We start from the raw sequence: 20,409 nt of genomic DNA on the forward strand, positions 1-20,409 counted from the left end.
AAACTTTCCTTTCTTCACTGTATATTCTTGTTCCTTGGTCATAGATTAACTGCCCATGTAGTTATGGATTTATTTCTGTGATTTCAATTACATTCCATTGATCACTGTGTCTGTTTTTTTTATTCCAATGCTGTGCTCTTTTGATCACTGTAGCTTTGTAGTAAATTTGGAAGTCTGAGTGTGTGCCACCTCTGTACTATTTATTTTTTATCAGAATTGCTTTGGCTGGTCAGGGTTTTTGTGGTTCCATATAAATTAAAGAATGTCAGGATCCTAAATTTAGTCCATGATTTTAATTTGCTTATTTATATTTTTATTATTTTTATATATTTTTTATTTTTTCATCATTTTTTTATTTTTTACAAATATTGTTCATTTTTAAACAATATTTGCTTCCCCCCACCCCCTCAGGTGTAGTCCCCATAGTTTCCTTCACCAATGCACCCGTGCACCATCACCTCAGTCCTCTGTGCTCCTCCCACCCTCCCTCTCATCTCTCTCCCTCTTCCCCCCCTGCAGGATGTCTCTGGTTTATAATTGTCAGTTTTTGCTTTGTTGTGTTTTGTACTGTTATTATCTTTTTACACTGATGTCTCATTTGGTTCCCCTACATTCCTGCAGTAAGTGAGCATAATTCCTTCTAGTTCCATCCACGTGGCTGCGAATGGTATAAGTTTATCTTTTTTGATTGTGTATCTATGCCACATCTTCTTGATCCAGTCATCTATTTTTGGACATTTGGGTTGTTTCCAGGTTTTACCTATTGTAAATAGTGCTGCAATAAACATAGGTGTACAGGTGTTCTTTTGAATCAATGTTTTTGTGGAATTGCCAGGTCATATGGTAGCTCCATTTTTAGCAGACTGAGGAACCTCCAGACAGCTTTCCATAATGGTTGGACCAGTTTGCACTCCCACCAGCAATCTAGGAGAGTTCCTTTTACACCACAACCTCACCAACATTTGTTGTTGCTTGTTTTTTTGATATGCACCATTCTTACTGGTGTAAGGTGATATCTCAATGTGGTTTTAATTTGCATTTCCCTGATTATAAGGTATGTTGAACATTTTTTAAAGATTTATTTATTTATGCATACAAGATCTGGGGTACAAGCCAGAGATACGGGGGTGATAGGATTCACCAGAGACAAAGTGGGGAACAGAGCAGGCAGACTGAGTGAAATACACTGCTGAGGGGAGCAACGGGCAAGACAGGAGAGGTCTGCTGCGCCATGTTGATTGCTCCCTGGGCGGCCAGGGATGGAACTCACACTGCAGAGGCTTCAGATTGCTTCATAGTGCGGTGCTTAACCCGTTGTGCCACCAGGGAGGCCCGATGTTGAACATTTTTTCATACGCCTGTTGGCCATTTGCATTTTCTCTTTGGAGAAATGTCTTTTAAGTTCTTCTGCCCATTTTTTGACTGGATTGTTTATTTTGCTTTTGTTGAGTCGTGTGAGTTCTTTCTATATCTTTGTGATCAGTCCCTTATCAGTTGACTGGAGTGAAAAGATTTTTTTCCCAATCAGTGGGGGGGGGGTGTCTCTCTGTTTTGGTTAATATCTCTTTTGCTGTGCAGAAGCTTTTCAGTTTGATGTAAGCCCAGGTGTTTATCTTTTCCTGGACTTTCTTTGCTTTGGGTGATGAGTCTAAAGATGTTATTGCGATGTATGTCTTGCAGTGTTTTATCTATATTTTCTTCTATGTATTTTATGGTTTCAGGTCTTACGTCCAGTTCTTCTATCCATTTTGAGTTGATTTTTGTGCACGGTGAAAGGTAGTGGTCTAGGGTCTGGTTTCATTTTTTTGCATGTGGTGGTCCAGTTTTCCCAGCACCATTTATTGAACAAACTGTCTGTGTTCCATTGCATACTCTTTGCTCCTTTGTCAATGGTCAGTTGTCCATATATGTGTGGTTTTATTTCTGGGTTCTCTATTTGGTTCCATTGGTCTGTGTGTCTATTTTTGTTCCAATACCAAACTGTTTTAATTATTATGGCTATGTAGTATAGCTTGAAGTTTGGAAGTGTTATACCTCCTTTCTCCTTTGTTTTCATCAGTAGGGCTTTGGCTATTTGTGATTTTTTGTGGTTCCATATGAATTTCATCATTATTTCTTCTATTTCTTTGAAGAATGTCATTGGGATTTTTATTGGAATATCATTGAATCTGTATATTGCTTTTGGCAGGGTGGCCATTTTAATAATGTTGATTCTTCCAATCCATGAGCAGGGGATGTCTTTCCATTTCTTTGTGTCTTCTTCTATTTCTTTTAACAGTGTTTTATAATTTTCTTTGTATAGGTCTTTCACCTCTTTCATTGGGTTTATTCCCAAGAATTTGATTTTTTGGTTTCAATTATAAAAGGAATGATTTTCTTGATTTCTTCTTCTTCCAATTGATTGTTTGTGTATAGGAAGGCTACTGATTTTTGCATGTTGATTTTGTATCCTGCTACTTTACTGAACTGGTTGATTATTTTGAGTAGTTTTTCTGTGGAGTATTAGGGTTTTCTATGTATATTATCATATCGTCTGCAAATAGTCATAGTTTTAGTTCTTCTTTCCCTGTTGGATTCTTTGTACGTCTTTCTCTTGTCTTATTGCCCTGGCTAGGACCTCCAGTATTGAAGAGCAGTGGTGAGAGAGGACAACCTTGTCTTGTTCCTGATCTTAAAGGGAAGGCCTTCAGCTTTTCACCATTGAGAATAATGTTGGCAGTGGGTTTGTCGTATATGGTTTTTATCATGTTAAGGTATGTTCCTTCTATCCCGAGAATTTCAAGGGCCTTCATCATAAATGGATGTTGGACTTTGTCGAAAGCTTTCTCAGCATCTGTTGATATGATCATGTGGTTTTTATTTTTCTTTTTATTGATGTGTTGGATTATATTTATCGATTTTTGTATGTTGAACCATCCTTGTGTCCCTGGGATGAATCCCACTTGATTGTGGTGTACTATCCCTTTGATGCATTGTTGGATTCTGTTAGCAAGGATTTTGTTGAGGATTTTTGCATCAGTGTTCATTAGGGAGATTGGCCTGTAATTTTCTTTTTTTGTGCTGTCTTTGTTTGGTTTTGGTATTAGTATAATGTTGGCTTCGTAGAACATATTTGGTAGTATTCATTTTTCAATTTTTTTGAAAGAGTTTATGTAGGATCGGCACTAATTCACTCCTGAATGTTTGGTAGAATTCATTTGTGAAGCCGTCTGGGCCTGGGCTTTTACTTTGGGGGAGTGCTTTGATTACTGCCTCAATTTCGCTGCTTGTAATTGGTCTGTTTAGGTGTTCTATTTCTTCTTTGTCCAGCTTTGGATGATTATATCATTCTAGGAATTTGCCCATCTCTTCTAGGTTGTTGAATTTGTTTTCATATAACTGTTCATAGTAATCTCAGATTATTCTTTTGATTTCTACTGAGTCTGTTGTGATTTCTCCTCTTTCATTTGTAATCCTGTTTATATGTGTTTTCTACCGTTTTGTTTTTGTGAGCCTGGCTAGAGATTTGTCTATTTTGTTTATTTTTTCGAAGAACCAACTTTTGGTTTCATTAATCTTTTGGATTGTTTTTTTAATTTCCAATTCGTTTATTTCTGCTTTGATTTTTATTATTTCCTTTCTTCTACTGGCTTTAGGGTTTTTTGTTTTTCTTTTTCTAGCTCTTTGAGATGTGAGATTAGGTTGTTTCTTTGAGGTCTTTCTTTGTTTGTTGATGTGAGCCTGTATTGCTCTATATTTTCCTCTTATTACTGCTTTTGCTGTATCCCATACATTCTGGAAGTTGGTTTCCTCCTTGTCGTTCAACTCAAAGTATTTTTAATTTCTTCTTTGATCTCCTCATTAGTCCAGTGGTCTTCCTGCAGTGTGGATTTCAATCTCCATGAAGTGGAAGGGTACCTTGTTTTCTTTTCATGATTTATTTTTAGCTTGATGCCTTTATGATCGGAGAAGATAGTTGGAATGATATTGATCTTCATGTATATGTTGATGCTTTTCTTGTGTCCTAGTATGTGACTGATTCTGGAGAATGATCCATGTGTACTTGAGAAAAATGTGTACTCAGATTTTTTTGGGTGCAGTGTCCTATAGATATCTGTTCAGTCCATAAGTTCTATGTCTTTATTTAGGGCTCTAATGTCTTTATTTGTTTTTTGTCTCATTGATCTGCCCATTGGTGAGAGTGGAGTGTTGAAGTATCCCACTATATATGTATTTTCTTTAATGTCCGTTTTCAGAGCTGATAATAACTGTCTAATATATTTTGATGCTCCTTTATTTGGTGGGTATATGTTAATGAATGTCCCCTTGATCATAATGTAGTGTCCATCTATGTCTCTTTTTACTTTTTTTAATTTGAAGTCTATTTCATCTGATATAAGTATAACTGTTCCTGCCTTCTTTTTTGGTTCATTAGCTTGTAGGATTGTTTTCCAACCTTTTAATTTCAGACTGTGTTTATCTTTCGTGGATAACTGTGTTTCCTGAAGACAGCAGAAGGATGGATTTGGATTTTTAATCCAGCGTGATACTCTGTCTTTTTATTGATGAGTTTAATCCATTTACATTTAGAGTTAATATTGATATGTTGGCATCTGTATTTGCCATTTTGTTTGTCTTTTTTGTGATTTTATTCCTTGCTTTATTCTGTTCTTCTTGATCATTCCTCTGTTGGTTTTGGCTTTAGGACTTCTTGTAAAATTTTTTGGAGTGGGGATTTAGTTGCAATGAATGAATTTCTGGAGTTTCTGTTTGCCTGAAAAGGTCCATATTTTTTCTCTGTAGAGGAAGGAGAGCTTTTTAGGGTAAAGTATTCTTGGTTGGCATTTGCTGTCTTGAAGTAAGCTGAATATGTTACTCCATTCTCTTCTTGCCTGTAGTGTTTCTACAGAGAAGTCTGAGGTTAACCTGATTAATTTTCCCTTATAAGTTATCTGTTTATTCCCCCTTGCCAGTTTCATTATTTTTCTTTGTCTTGGACTCTTACAAGCTAAAGCTTGCAAAGCTTTAAGCTAAAGCATAAAGCTATTATGTGTCTTGCTATAGTTTTCTTTTCATTGCAGTAATTGGGTGTTCATCTCACTTCTTATATGTCTATATTCGAATATCTCCTTTTTCATACTTGGGAAGTTTTCTTCAATTATCTCCTTGAATAATTTCTCAGATCCTTTGTTACTCTCCTCACCTTCTGAAATGCCTATAACTCTTGTATTTCCTCTCTTCATAGAGTGATAATTGTGTAAGGGTATTCTCATTCTTCTTCCTTTGTACTTCTCTCTCTTTTTCTCTTGTGGTTCTTTCTATTTCTGTATCTTCAAGAGTACTGATCCGTTCTTCCATGTCCTCAGTTCTGTTTTCAATGCTTTTTGAAAACAAGAGCTCTTTTTGTCTCCTCCAGTAATCTTTTAGTCTCCTCCTTTTCTTTTATTTCCTTACTTAGAGTCTCATTTTCATTCTTCAGTTCATTGATTATTTACCTCATCTCATTATACTTTTTAATCATGATGATTATTAATTCTCTATCTGACAGGCAGAGAAGTTCTTCTCTGTCATTGTTGAGCTCTGCTGACTGATTTTCTTTTTGTGGTGTGTACTTCTCCTGTGGGCTTGCTTGGTTATTTGTATTTTTCCTTCTCCCTGCGGTTTGCTTTCTAATTTGTTCTATGCATTGGGACATTTTGCCACTGGTGTTGGTGGGCATCTCTTTAGATTGATATTTCAGGGGTCTCAAAAACTGTTTACCAGACTGAGACCAGCACTGGTAGGCCAAAACTCCACTGGGGTGTTGATGTTGTGGCTGTGTTGCTGGGCACTGTCTCTTACAGTTCCATCCCTCTGTATTTACTCAGTTCCAGCAGGGATCAGTTAGTTGGTGATTTTGCTCTGGTCACTAGGTGGCACTAGAGACCTGTACTTGCTGACCTGTGCTTCTCTGTAGTTCTGTGAGAAATGCGGGAGGGGAAGAGAGCACCTTGACACAGCTATTGCTCACGCTGGGTGCTGTGTCTGCCCAGTGTTCACCTAGTGCTGAGCACACAGTTGTGTGGATCCTGTGCCCTGAATTCTGCACTCTATTTCTCAATCTCAGGGTCTCAAAAATCCAAAACTACAGCTGTGACCCTGTGCAGTGCCCACTGTTATGGTACATCCCATGCCCCAAATCCTGTTCCCAGCTCTCAGTTCCAGAATAGGGTCTTGCTCTATGCCTTGTTTCCCTTCTTACCCCCATTTGTGTGGCCCATGCCCTCTCAGATCCTGAGGGTGGTTTTGGAAACCCTGGCTTCCAACTATTAGGAAGTTGGTGATTTTGTTCTGATTACTAGGTGGCACCAGAGATCTTTCCTAGTATCCTTCCAGAGCTGTGCTTTTTCCCCATGGGTCTCCAGGGAACTGAGTGGGTGTGGAATGGAATGGCTCAACAGCGTGGGGTGCTGTGTCTGCCCTATGCCACGCATCATGGGGATACCACGCCCCAAATTTCGTGCCCCAGGTCTCAGTTCTGAAGCCCTCAGATCCAGGACGCGGGTGGTAGCCCAGTTCAGTGTCCGCAGAAATGGCACCTTTTGCGCCCTGCTCCGGTGCCCAAGCGTCTGGTTTTTGATTACTCAGTGAGGGTCATTCACCTCAGTGAAGGTTCCTATGTGTCTCCCCACAAACCTGGGCTGGGGGATGGGGATCTGGGCAGCTGGGAGCTGCTTATGCTGTTCACACTTACCGCCTGGTCTTGGGCTATTTGCAGTCTCTCTGGTGTCCTTATCTTCCTCTAATGGCGCCCAGAATGGAGCCGTTCGCTTACCTTCGTGGCAAGTCCCACACGGTTCTCCACAGTTCCCATTCGCGGGGTGCGGTGCCTGCAATAGTTCCTTTCCACTCAGTCCCGCTTGATCGGTAGTTTGTTCTCATTGTTGTTGTTGTTGTTTTCTTTTTGTTGGTCGGAGTGTACCGGCTTTGTGGGTGGGGGAGGGTAGCAGGGTTCTGAGCTTTCCTCTCTTTTCATCCTCTTTTATGGCAACTTTCCTCTTCAGGTAGTTTGCCAGAGTCGCCCATTTATCTTCTGTGTCCTGGTTTTCACAGGGACCTGCCACTTTTCCTCCCTATTAACTCTTTTTTTATGGGAGGACTTACTCATAGCGTTTCCCTGCTGCCATGTTGATATCCTTTCTCAATTATGTGTTTTGATGATTTTGTTCTATAGGATAGAATCAAAAGCAGCTATGATCTTAAAGTGTATTTCTTTTTATTGCTTTGGACAGCACTCTCTTTAGTTAAGGCGGTGACTTCTTAACTTAGAAACTTTTTATGGACTTTGCAGATGTCTTTAAAAGACTACCAAGGTTGCCAATATGGACAATAGCACAGCCTTTAACCTAGTAATTCTTACATGAAAAACTAATAATGGAGTCTTTATAATGACCACATGTCAGCATCATCTACTCATGTACCATTGGGTTTTGAGTGGAATGATCAAATGTAATGATCAAATGTCAGTTACTTTAAGTAAAAATAAATACACATGGGCCTCACTGTTGTCACAAGGGGTTAAGCACCGCACTATGAAGCAATCTGCAGTCTCTGCAGCATGAGTTTGATCCCCTGCCAGCCAAGGAACAACCCACATTGTGAGGCAGACCTCTCCTATCTCGCCTGCTGCTCCCCTCAGCAGTGTATTTCAGTCCATCTGCCTGTTCTGCTCCCCACTCTATCTCTGGTGAATCCTCTCACCCCCCTGCATCTCTGGCCTGTACCCAGCTCTTGTATGCATAAATAAATCTTTAAAAAAATAAAAATAAACTCGCATATATGTCCAAAATATAGTAATTTACCCCATCTTATAAGGACAGTGTTATTAAAAATCATGTTATTAGTATTCAGGAATGTATCTAGGTCTAGATATAATCAAGCCTGTTTTTGTTGATTTAACCACTGAACACGGCATCTGTCACCAATTCCAAGCCTCTGTATTTACTGTCCAAGTAGCTTGACCTTTTCTTTTTGAACTAAGCTACCATCAGGTAGTTTGTCATCCTCAACACGGCTTATCTGCCATTGTTTTTACCCACTCAGCAGTTGATGCCTGTGTTGCAACCTATAAAGAGAGTGTTTAGCTCAAACTAAATTGTTGGATATTGGTGAGACTGTGATAACTACAGTACTGCACAATTTGATATGGTCTGTGACTCTGTGCTTCATCTTGGATTTGTGCGAGAAAGTGTTTCTGTTACAATACAGTCATCCTGGATCTTCTGATATGCCTCAGTAAAATAAGTGATTAAATGACAGCACATAAATATTACAAAAACTATACCTGCATGCTGTATTTTAACTCTGTTGCTGATAATTCGCAAATAAAGGATTAGAGTTAATGTTAAGTTTGACCAAAATTATACCAGTTACCTATATCAATTCAGAATTTTTTCATGAAATCACATTACGTATTATTTTTCTGCCTATGGTTTCCTTCTCTTTTTCTGTATGCAGTTGCCTTCTCTTTAGTTTCTCCCTTTGAGCTACATTAAGAAAAATAATGAAGTAATAAATGAACCAATAATCACTGCATTGTAATCCATAACTAATTTTGAGAGAAATTAAATGGAGCAAGTTATTTAGCTATGTAGATTGCTAGCAGGAAGATATTTTACTTTCTGATGTGAAGATAAGAAAGGTCAGAGGCTGAGAAATTTTCCATCTGCAAGCTGTGAGAATTTCTCTTCCCTAATACCCCTACACTAGCAACCAGCAAATTATAGTCCACATGTTCATTCATGTTGTCAGCTCTATTCACTACCTTGTTTTAACTGTGAGGCAAGTTCTAAAAGGGTTGGATCATCTTCTTTTAAAATTATTTGTATATATGTTTTGGATATTCATATGTTTTGGATATTTAGTAAAGAAACGCCTTACTTCCTGAGTTCCTTTTGATTTAGTGATAACATTTAAATAGCCTCATTATGCAATATATGATGCTATAAAGCGCAGAAGGAAGAGACGGCATAGCATTTGGTAAGGCTCATATATAAAGGTTAATGTCCATCAGCCAGTTTGCCCTGATTTTTTAAAATGACAGCGTCTATATTCATTAAAGATTGCTCATAGCACCTTTAAAATAGTGTTTGCTGAACCTAAAACATTTAAAATCATTTTATATTTATAACATTGTTTGCATGACTGTATGATGCATTTTAAGAAGTAATAAAAGCCCCTAATGAGTATAGCAGTCGAATAAACTGAACATTAAGTTGAGAACAGAAGTGTCCACATAAACACAGTCTGTTAATTAATTGCCTGCTCATTGACGACGTCTGTTAGCTCTAGGACCTTAAGAATTAAATGTATAATCAACCCTTTGGGGACCAAAGTGTTCTGTCTCACGTGGGTAAAAGTAACTTTCATTGAAAAATAAGGTCCTCAGTTGGTCATTTATCATCTCAAAGGGCGTATTTTATTATAAATGTCAATTCCACAAAATTATGTGTCCTGTAATACATAATTATGTTCAAAATTGCATTTGAAATCTATTATTAACAGTTAACAGTGAACATTCTTAAAATAGTTATTACTCTTGGCCTTAACACAAAAAGCAATAATGGAGGTATTTTAGGGAGTTAAAAGCTGCAAGGCATTGGCCTCTGAATAAAGCCACTGCAGGTGTGTTTCTTAATGGGCTGTTAATTTTATAGTGGGTGAACACAAAGGACAGAGACCATGTGTGTTTTTAAACTATGGTGGGGAGAAGGAGTTGATGGCTGAAAAATATAAAGGCAGTGTGATATGAGGTCAAATTGAACTCTCCTGAGATGTTATCCTACCTGTTTCAAATCAACATAATCTATTTCTTGCCCCTTCTCTTGTATCTCTCCCCTCCCCACCACTACATAACAAAGAATTACACACAAATATATATTAAACTAGCACCTCAGAAAGAATAAGAAAACATGGAAATAAATAATAAAGATCTGATGGTCCAAACTCAGTGTCCTCCCACACAAACCAGCTCCTAAGTTCCTTATTTTCTCTACTAGCTACTAGCGCTGTAAGTAACCCACACTCATAATCATGAAGGCAGTTTTGACCCTCCCTTTGCTCCCTATGCCTAGTGTCCTGTCCCAGTGTCATTAAAGCTTTGCTTCTCAATGTGTGGGCCATGGACCAATCGACATAGGCATTACTTGTGAAAGAAGTCCAATCTCAGACCTACTGAATCAGAATTTACATTTTAATAAGTCCCCCTTCTTACACACATTCAAGCTTGAGGACCACTGCTATTGTGTCTTCCTTTACATTCATTGTGTTCTTCCTTTTCTTTTCTTCCTTTTATTCTTAAGAATTTTTGTTATTATAAGTATAATTTTACATTTTAGACATGTTTTTGTAAAAAATACATAATTAGATTTTACTTTTTATTTTAGAATGATGGTTCTGACCTTTTAATAGAGGCTTTTCATTCATTGTTTTTATTTTATTTATAATATAGGTATATGAAATGTAGCCTCTATCTTTTATATTCTCTAATGGATCCATCAAATCTGTGTCTTCCCTTTCTTGCCTCAATAATGATTTTTTATGCCATTATTATTTTCTCTAGGCTAGTCAAAATAAACATTTTTTTTTTTATTTTTAGGCTTTATACTTGAAATTTCAATAACATTTTTAATTTATAATAATCTGAAGTTAATTACTATTTCTACCATTCTTCAGAATAATCCAGGAGTTTTACAATTCCAAATATGTAATTGGTCTTTTTTTAACTTTTCTAAGGAACAATTGATAAATACTATTATAAATATTTAAAGTATACAACTGATGGTTTGAAATACTTAACCGTTGTAGAATGACTACCAAGATAAAAATAATTAACACATCCATCACCTCACATAGTTACCATAATTAACTCTTTTTTTGGTGGTTTTTTTTATTTTTTAAATAAAATGTTTATAATCTACTCACAGCTGAATTGTTAACTATAGTCACCATGCTGTACATTAGATCCTCAGAACTTCTCATAACCACAAATTTGTACAATTTCACCTACATCACCCTATTTCCCCTTCTACCCATTAGCTGGTAATCATCATTAAATTCTTTTTCTATAAAATTGCCTTTTTAAAAAGATTCCATATATGATACCATGCAATATTTGTCTTTCTCCATCTGACTTAGTTTACATAATTTAGTGCCATCTGGATTCATCCATGTTGCTGCAAATGGCAAGATGTCCTTCTTTTTATAGCTGAATAATATTCCATTGTGTCTATCTATCTATACAAATATAAATACATATATAAATATATATACATATAAATTTGTATATATACACACATCAGGTGTGTATGAGTATACACACAGACGTATATACAGATACATATACGTACACATCTTCATCACCCATTGACTGACATGTTTCCATATTTGGCTATTGAATCTAATACTGCAGTGAATATGGGAGTGCAGATCTCTTTTCAAGATACTTATTTTAATTAATTCCTTTAGATAAATATACCCAGAAGCTGGAATGTTGGTTCATATTGTAGCTCAATTTTTAATTTTTTGAGGAACCACCATATTGTTTTTCTTTATGGCTATACAAATTTATAGTCCCACCAATAAGACTTCCCTTTTCTCCACATCCTTGCCACTTACATCTTATCTTTTTGGTAATAGCCATCCTAAATAGCTATGAAGGTGGTATCTCATTGTGGATTTGATTTGCATTTCCATGATTATTAGCAATGTTGCACACCTTTTCATATACCTCTTGGCCATTAGTATATCTCCTTGGGAAAATGTCTATTCAGTCCATTGTCTGTTTTTTAATGATTGTTTGCTTTATTGTTGCTGAATTGTATAAGTTCCTTTCTATTTTGGATATTAACCCATTATCAGATATAAGGCTTCAATATTTTCTCCTTTCCAGTGTTTGCCTTTTCAATTTAATGATTATTTCTTTTGCTGTACAGAAGCTCTTTAGTTTGATATAGTCCCACCTGTTTATTTTATACTGAATTGGAATGTACTTTTTTATTTTTTATTTTTTTTAGCAGTCATATTTTATCTGTAAAATTGCTGTGAATTTTTCATAACTGGGAAGCTAGTTCTAGTTTTGTATGTAGGATTTTAAGACTAAAGAAATTCAGGGTAACAAAATTTCTTTAGTTTGTTAGCATTAAAGTCCATTCAGTGAATTACTGGATGGTCTCACTCATAGCAGGAATCTAGAAAACTTAAATAAGGGACCAGGAAAATGAATAACTATAAGAAAGTAAAAATCAAAATCAACAAAAAACTATGAACCAGAGACACTTTTTGGGGGTGGGGGGCGGGAGGGGAGGGATTGGGGTCACAATGGGGGGGTTGCAATTGTATGGGGAATATAAAAATAAAATTTATTATTAAAAAAAATTAAAAATAAAGTGAGGAAATTGGAAAAAAAACAAAAATGGAAAATATTTTTCATCAGATAATTACACTAGTAAATTATTGAACTTTTATTTTTTGTTCCTATAGGTTAAAACCACTCTTAATTATATAATTTTGTCCCTATAATTTTAATATTATTGAATATTTGCAAAATATATTGCCAACACATTTCATCCTTTCCTTAAAGTTGTTCTCTTGGAATGTACTTTTTTATATGAAACATTAAGCTTACCCTAAATTTACATGTTTATATCAAACTATTACCCCATAACTCCTATATCATTCTTGTATCTTCCTATTTTCTGCCTCAATATTAGCCTTTCTAATATACCAAATCTTCTTTCCTCTTAAAAACCTTTAAATGATTACCATCCTTTACTAAATAAACCCTTCAAAATTTCCAGTCAAGGCTCTATAAAAAATGATGCCATCCTTTCCCTTCATCCATTTCTCCAATTGTTCCTCTTTCTATACACATATACTACACCTTAGCTTGATAATAGTTACCCTCCTCTTCATTTTGGTTCAGTCTTTCCTGCTATTCTGGAACATCCTTTCCATAGCTCTATTGAAGTCCTCTTTCTCCTTTGAGGCCCATCTTCAGTACTATTTCCCCTAAGTACCTTTTTCAGATTCATTCATTCATTCTTTGAATAAATATGTACTGATCACATACCACTTGCCTGCATCATTAGGGATAAAGCAATGGACAAAACAACCATCAACCTCATGGAACATATGATCTATTGGAAGAAAATAGGCAGTAAACAATAAATAAGTAAAATATGTGATATGCTAGTTGGTGATAGGTGCTAAGGAATGGAAAAAAGAGAAAATAAGAGTGCTAGAGAGAGCTAGGGATGAGTAGTGTCCTCCAACCAAATACCTCTTCCTCCTTGGAATACCCAGAGCACTTATTTTCCTTTACAGTGTGGTTATTTGTCCACATGTCCCATTTCCTCTCTTTTATTCAAAGCTCTTTGAGACAAGAACTACATCTCACTCTTCTTTGTATCTCCTGCAGCTACTGAGACAGTGCTCAGTAAATAACAGTTAAAAGGAATCAGATGATGGTAATAAATGCAAAAGTTGTTCAGGAGGAGGGAGAGACTAATATAGTGGTTGGTTAGGGAAAGCTCTTTAGAAGGTATGTAATTTGGGTAAAGTCTTGAAAGATGGATGGATCAGAGAGGAAGAAAGAACTAAGTCATTTTAATATATGTATTGTTGGAAAACTAAAAATCACTACTCTAAAATTAAGATTAATGTTATATGTAATTTTTTTTTTCCTTTAAATCTAGTGTTTCAGAAGGGACGGGCGATAGACACTGGAGAAGTTGACATTGGCGCACAGGTCATGCAGACTATTCCACCTGGCTTGTTCTGGCGTTTCCAGATCACTATCCACCATCCTATCTATCTGAAATTTAATATTTCATTAGCAAAGGACTCTCTGCTGGGAATTTATGGCAGAAGAAACATTCCACCTACGCACACTCAGGTATTTGATATTATAGTATTTTTCTCTCCCCCAATTTTATTGATTTGTTAATCATTATAGGTATTTCTTGAGCCCTTTTAGAGAGTGTTGGGATGAACACTTCATGGTTTGTGACTTGTAAAGTATGTAGGAGTCAAATTTGAGGGCAATGTTTGCAATAGATACCCAGAATCATCACACTCAAATGAAAAATAAAATGCCATTGGCAAATAAGGATTGGCATCTAGCAGAGCAAATTCAAAATGGGAGTCTAAGAAAATATTCTTGAAATGTGTATCCTCTCCTAGAACAAGATGATTATTAGACTTCCCAGCCCTCTCATTTTCCTTAGCTTTGATGCCCCTACCTATCCTAGCCACTGTTTTCAGATATTCGTGATGTTTAGCCCAGTGAGGGAATGCAGATAAATAAGGGGTATGAGTCCAAAAGGTAAGTTTGGTTTTATCTAGAAGTAAAAGTAATGACTCATATTTGTGTTTGTATTTGTTCCAGTTTGACTTTGTAAAACTAATGGATGGAAAACAACTAGTCAAGCAGGACTCCAAGGGTTCTGATGATACTCAGCACTCCCCTAGGAACTTGATCTTAACCTCACTGCAGGAAACAGGTTTCATAGAGTATATGGACCAGGGGCCTTGGTATCTGGCATTTTACAACGATGGAAAAAAGATGGAGCAGGTATTCGTGTTAACTACAGCAATTGGTAAGTTGCCTTGATGATTATTTTGAATTGATAGCATAACTCAAGAACATCACAATCAGTGTCTTTCAGTGGTGAAAGTGATACAGCTGTTATTTAAGCTTCTTGCTCATTCTGCCTTAAAATCATTATTCAGCATAGGTCACTATGAGGAAGATTTATGTTGTTGTTTATGTTGATGCTGTTTAAATGCTGATTAAGATTCTTTAAGTGCTCCATTATTTGCTGCATTTTAGGATATTCGCCATGTACCTTTTTATGTTTTCAACAGGAGTAATTACCTGGATAATATTTTTACCAAAGTCATGTAGATGAACAACTTTTGTGAAGTAAGATTCAATTTCCACTAGAAAAGGAAAAACAAATAAATACATTTTAGAAAGGAAAAGCTAGCAAGAGTTGAGCTCTTCTATAGAAGTGATTGTAGAACCGTTGAGGTTTCAAAATACAAAATAAGAGTATTTAGAGAAGCATCTTAAGAATAACTTGGGTCATTCACAGACCAATTCTTTTAAAATTGTTTAGTTTGAAAGGAATCACAATGAACCTATATAATGTTACAAACCAATGTTATTTCAATACAAAAATTTTTAAATAGAAGTTAAAAATCATCAAAATGGCTTTTCAGGAGGTTTCAGGACCTTTTTAAACATGCTATTTTTAATACACTGTCTACACATACTCTTATTACCTTAGTTTATCAAAGGCATCTCTCTCAATTTTTGGTATATTCATAACCCATGACCCTTTGAGTGAATAAAGCTGAGCTCTTTAGCAATTTTAGAGCCCTGTGGGTAGACAACTCAGAGACACAGTATTTTACAGTGTGAATTTTCCTAAAACATGTGTTTTAAAAGAAAGGAAAATATATTTTACAGCTGTCAGTTTTCTATACAACTCTCACTACTTTATCCTTTAGTTAACCTGTTCAACCATATGTTTAGGAAGATGTGTTGACTGTTAATAGATATACCATCTGCTCTTTATAACAATTATGTTCTATTTTTACTTGGTGCTGAAGACCTTGATTCAGTAGAAAATGGCATTCCAGCCATAAGATTATCAAAAACTATCCTCTAAAGTAACCAGAAATGCAATAAAAATACACTGGTGATTTTTCACCTAGAGGAAAACTCCACTGATCATACATCTTCAAAAGACAAAGTATTTGTCAATAGAAAAAAATATTTTAACTGACAAGAGTGTTTTGCCACTCTCAGACTCAGTGGGACAGATTCAACAGATGCAACTTTCATGACATCTTTCTATCAAGTTCCAGTTTTGATAATACATATGCCAATGAGTTATGAGAGGCTGAGTTTCTCCTAAGGAATCAAAGCAATTAGAAGAGGTTGGGCAGGTTCAGGGTGGTAGAGCTATATACAGAAATCAAAGCAATTAGAAGACCTGAAATAATTGTGAAGAAGAATGTCTCTCTTCATGTTAACTGTACCCCTTAGCTCAAGTTAAAGCACTAACCATTTTATCAACCTTTCAAATTTCAAAAAGCCCAGAAATATGCCTGGAGTTTTTTTTTTTCCTAAAAAGACCCTTCCTTCCACCCAAAAAGAACCTAACCTTTGAGATACAATTCATATTACCAAAATATCAAGCTGTCAGTTATGTATGCAACAACATATTTGCTCATGCAAGGTAGGTTTTTTGTTTGTGTGTTTTGTTTTGCTTTTCTGATGCAATTTTAAGATTTGAAACAAAAGAAATACTTCTACAATTCCACTTGAAGAGAATCCAAGTAACTTTCTGAAAAAAAATCAAAGGTATTCAAGTTATTTATTCTAAATTATCCTTATTAATGTTTATATTGTCCTAATTTATCTTAATCATAGTAAAAGGAAAGATTAAACAAATTAAGGTTTCATATGAATTTAAATGTTCTAAATTATGTTCATTCATCAATAACATGGTAAAGTTAGAAATCAGTTGACTTCACTATATTTAGTCTGCTAATGAATAAAGATCAAGATGGTATAAATAACCATCATTTATTAAATGACTAATACAGGCTAGCCACTGGCCTCTATTAACATATTATTTCCCAGTAGTGTAGACAGAGTTGTCAATACCACTAATCTCAGCCAACCTGCTCTGTGACATGATGGTATATCCCATTTATAGAGTGCCACACTGCCCCAAGCCTTGTACTAGATGCTTTATACAGTCATTTGTTATTCCCATCAGAAGCCTGATAGGATAGGTATAGTGATACTTCTATCACAAATAGTTCAGATGGGAAACTTGGAATAAGTAAATAACTTGGAAAAGTTTCATTGCCAGCAAGTGATAAAACTGAGATTTGAGATCCAGTATGTCTGATTCCAGTATGTCTGATTCCAAAGTCCATGCCTTTAGAACATATTCATTCCATATGATTATTCATTACCTTTAATTTCTCCCATGACAAAACCTGCCAGAAGCAAAACCCATCATCAATGTAGATGCTGATTCCAAGGGGCTTTCAACTCTAGCTTAATAATGGTTTTTTAAACATAGAATTTTAAAATAATTCCCAAATCTAATGAGCTGGAATCTAAGAACTGATTCCGATGTGGGAATAAAAAGAATGAAAAGCTTCCTAAAGGCCAACATAAATAGAAATGCACATTCTTTTTGATCTCTATTTATTTATGTGTCCCTGCTGGAGTCATCTTCCTCCTGGAGTCCCTAGGCTGTCCTGATGTGTCTCTTTGATACCTAGTGGAGGTGGCTGCTTCCAAAACCTCCTATATTGCTTTCTCTTTTCATTTGCATTGCTGGTGTTAAGCTCTGTGCGACAGTGTGGGCCCAGAGACAGCTCTTAGAGAAGTCAATAAGATGTAGGGATTTTTATTTATTTTGATAGCAAACTTTATTAAACATTTTTTCAACAATAGCTACATTCCCATAAGGCTGTTTCCATAAAATTGTCAATAGGAGCTGGAGTGAAATTAAATTCAATTGTATTTACCTTTGAAAGCTTCCTCCGTGGCCTCCTATTAACTATACAGGGCAGGGGAAATCCAAATGTAGATTTAAGAACTGCCACTAAGGCTTGGACAGAATGCTAGATAAGTAGAAAATAGAGAAATAATCGTTCCCCCTCTAAATGAAAAAAAATAAGACTCATTGTACCTTTCCATAATGACCTTTTAAATAAATTAGTGATTTTCTGAAAATAACTGGTGTTTTAATGAGCTAAAAATGGCTAGCTCTTTGTCAAATGTTACATTCCTGCCAGCCCAGTTGTAGTGCAGCAAATGCCATGTGTCAATTTCATAGCCACTTCAGTTTTCTAACATAGGAATCAACCATCCTAAATCCATACACGGTGCTCTGTTGTAGTCACAGAGGGGTGAGAAGAATAATCTCCTTTGCTTGCCAATAGAGTGGCTATCTGCACAGCCATTGGGTTCATTCTAACTTTCCAAGAATTGCCAGAATGGACTAGACACCACCTTCTCTCGATTGCTTTTATTCTGCCCAAAGCAGAACCCCAAGTCTAGCTCAGGAGTTCTCTAACTATAGAAGTTGACTATTTGCAGCATTGCTTCTCAATGCTTAAATGCAGTGGCCATCTGCTGGGCCACCTGAGGTCTGTTAGAAAGTTGATTACTAGACTACCATCCCCCAAAGACACATTCAGTGGCTCTGGGAGTGCAGCAAGGGCATCTGCATTTATAAGTACCTACAGATACAGGTGGTCAAGAGGTCACAACTGAAAAAATGCTATTTCTTGACTATCAGTACAAATTCTCATAGTTCAGTGGAAGGTGCCAAGACCACTTCCTTGAATACCTCCTGTTGTAAAAAGATTAGCCAAGTGAAACTAGATGAAGTAGACACTTTGGATAGAAAGGGAAAAACTGGTACATAGGAGAAATGTGAGTTTAATAGGCCAGAACATAAAATTCAGAATCCAAGAGTGCTGTCTTGAAAACTTATAGAAAAGCATATTGAGAAGATAATATAATGAAAAAAAAAACTACAAGATATGTAAATCAAAATCTCATGCTGTCCACTTTAAACTTAAACAATGAGGTGTGTCAATTATTTCTCAATAAAACTAGGGAAAAATCTTCAAGAGTAAAGCATACATACCATTGTATCTCATGGTCTTGGAATTCAATGTTACTATATTCAAATACAATTTTTAACCAGAAATAATTTTAATGTCATTGTCAGAGACTGGTTATGTATAACTTTATACTTTTTCAGTCAGTTTACTTACCACAAATATTATCAAAGTTCTGTTGCAGTGAACATTTTTATATCACCAGAACTACCCATGGGTACCTTCAAAGCCTTCTCAATTCCCCTGAAACCTATTCTTCTCTAAGAGTGGATTGAAGGGAAATTAGTGGCAGAGAACTGATAAGCGTTTACAGTCAAGAAAGCATTTCTCAACAAAATACTTAGGTTCTAATGCTTTTAGTGGTGGTGAATTTAATATGAACACTTACTTTAAAAGCCTTCCATTGTCACTTATTAATGAAAATGAAATACTGATTATCATAGTTAAGCTGTCAAGATAGTAGATTAAACATCCTAAGGTGCTAGAGAAGAAATTTTTATTTGCTACAACCTAAATTTGAAAAATAAACAGTAGACTAGTCTTCTGGGTTGCATTTTTAAGCCCATTTTGCTTTTGAGAAATGTCCTATAATCCTAGTACATTTTTAGCTTTATCATGAATGTCTCATAAGAATACAATTCATCTAGACCCTTTATGCACTTTAGGGATGAGGTTGCTTTTTAGTTCCACTCTTGAATAGCCAATTCAGCAAATCCAGGGCACTTTTAATAATTTGGTACTGCCTATGACATCTTACAGAAATCTTTGGCATCTGATTTTAAATAGTAAGTGCTCCATAGACAGCAGAGGGCAAGATTGTTATGGGCCCACAGTTCTTGCAATGTAAAAGAAAAAATTAAGGACTCTGCAGCCTGGGGATTTGTTCATTTGTTTTTTTTTTTCTTTTTCTCTCTATTAATAGAAATAATGGATGACTGTTCTACAAATTGTAATGGAAATGGAGAGTGTATCTCTGGCCATTGTCACTGTTTCCCAGGATTCCTTGGGCCTGACTGTGCTAGAGGTAATGTTTCCCTGTTATTCTGATTGATTTAGGGAAACAGAAGTCATTTTAGAACTCAGAATTAATAGCAGGAGGAGGAGGAGTGGCTGTAGTGATGATAGCAGCAGCAACCCACTGCCACTTACTCTGCCAGGTACTGTTCTAAACACTTTGTATTATGTCTTTAATTCCTGCTTCCTACAATGGCCACATAAAACAGAGCTACTATTATCCCAATCTAATGGACAAAGAAACAACCTCAGAGAGGTGAAATAACTTATCCAGGGCTATCTAATAGCTGGAATTTGTACCTATATCTGACCCAACTAGTGCATGATACTTCTATTTCCTTCATAAGGTAAGTTGATAATGGGTGGACTTTAAGAGTGGGCAAAGTAGATAACTACTGATACATACAATATAAACTGAAGGAGTGGTTAATCACCAAATGGGAAAGTAGTCTAGAAAATAGAAAAGTCAGAAGTTAAACTTAGCAAACCTGACTGCTTCCTAGACTTGCCCATAATTTAATTCTTGAAAAGCTATAGGTAAATCACATGTATTTTCCCATAGGCTTACAGTTATTACTTTAGTGATGCCTTCTGCTCATTTTCAATGTATTCTTAAATTTCTCCACCCTATAATAATTTAAGCTCAGATTTCTCAGCCACCCAGTTTCTTTAGATTAAATTCTGTTCAACAAGAATTCTGCAACCTTTGCCATG

At 36.0% G+C, this 20,409-nt stretch overlaps 1 protein-coding gene across 3 annotated transcripts in view; it reads left to right on the top strand.

Annotated features, from left to right (window-relative positions):
• Positions 1 to 20,409, top strand: part of TENM1 (teneurin transmembrane protein 1) — a 734,894-nt gene that overhangs the window by 481,723 nt on the left and 232,762 nt on the right. For all 3 annotated transcript variants that reach the window (XM_054695568.1, XM_054695569.1, XM_054695570.1), the window contains 3 exons: positions 13,713 to 13,912; positions 14,405 to 14,615; positions 19,604 to 19,705. In XM_054695568.1, the coding sequence (XP_054551543.1) occupies positions 13,713 to 13,912; positions 14,405 to 14,615; positions 19,604 to 19,705 (513 nt within the window). The remainder of the gene's footprint in view (positions 1 to 13,712; positions 13,913 to 14,404; positions 14,616 to 19,603; positions 19,706 to 20,409) is intronic.

The sequence above is a fragment of the Talpa occidentalis genome, unplaced genomic scaffold (assembly GCF_014898055.3).
Source record: "Talpa occidentalis isolate TD23 unplaced genomic scaffold, MPIMG_talOcc4v2.1 talOcc4.15, whole genome shotgun sequence".
NCBI classification, from domain to species: domain Eukaryota; kingdom Metazoa; phylum Chordata; class Mammalia; order Eulipotyphla; family Talpidae; genus Talpa; species Talpa occidentalis.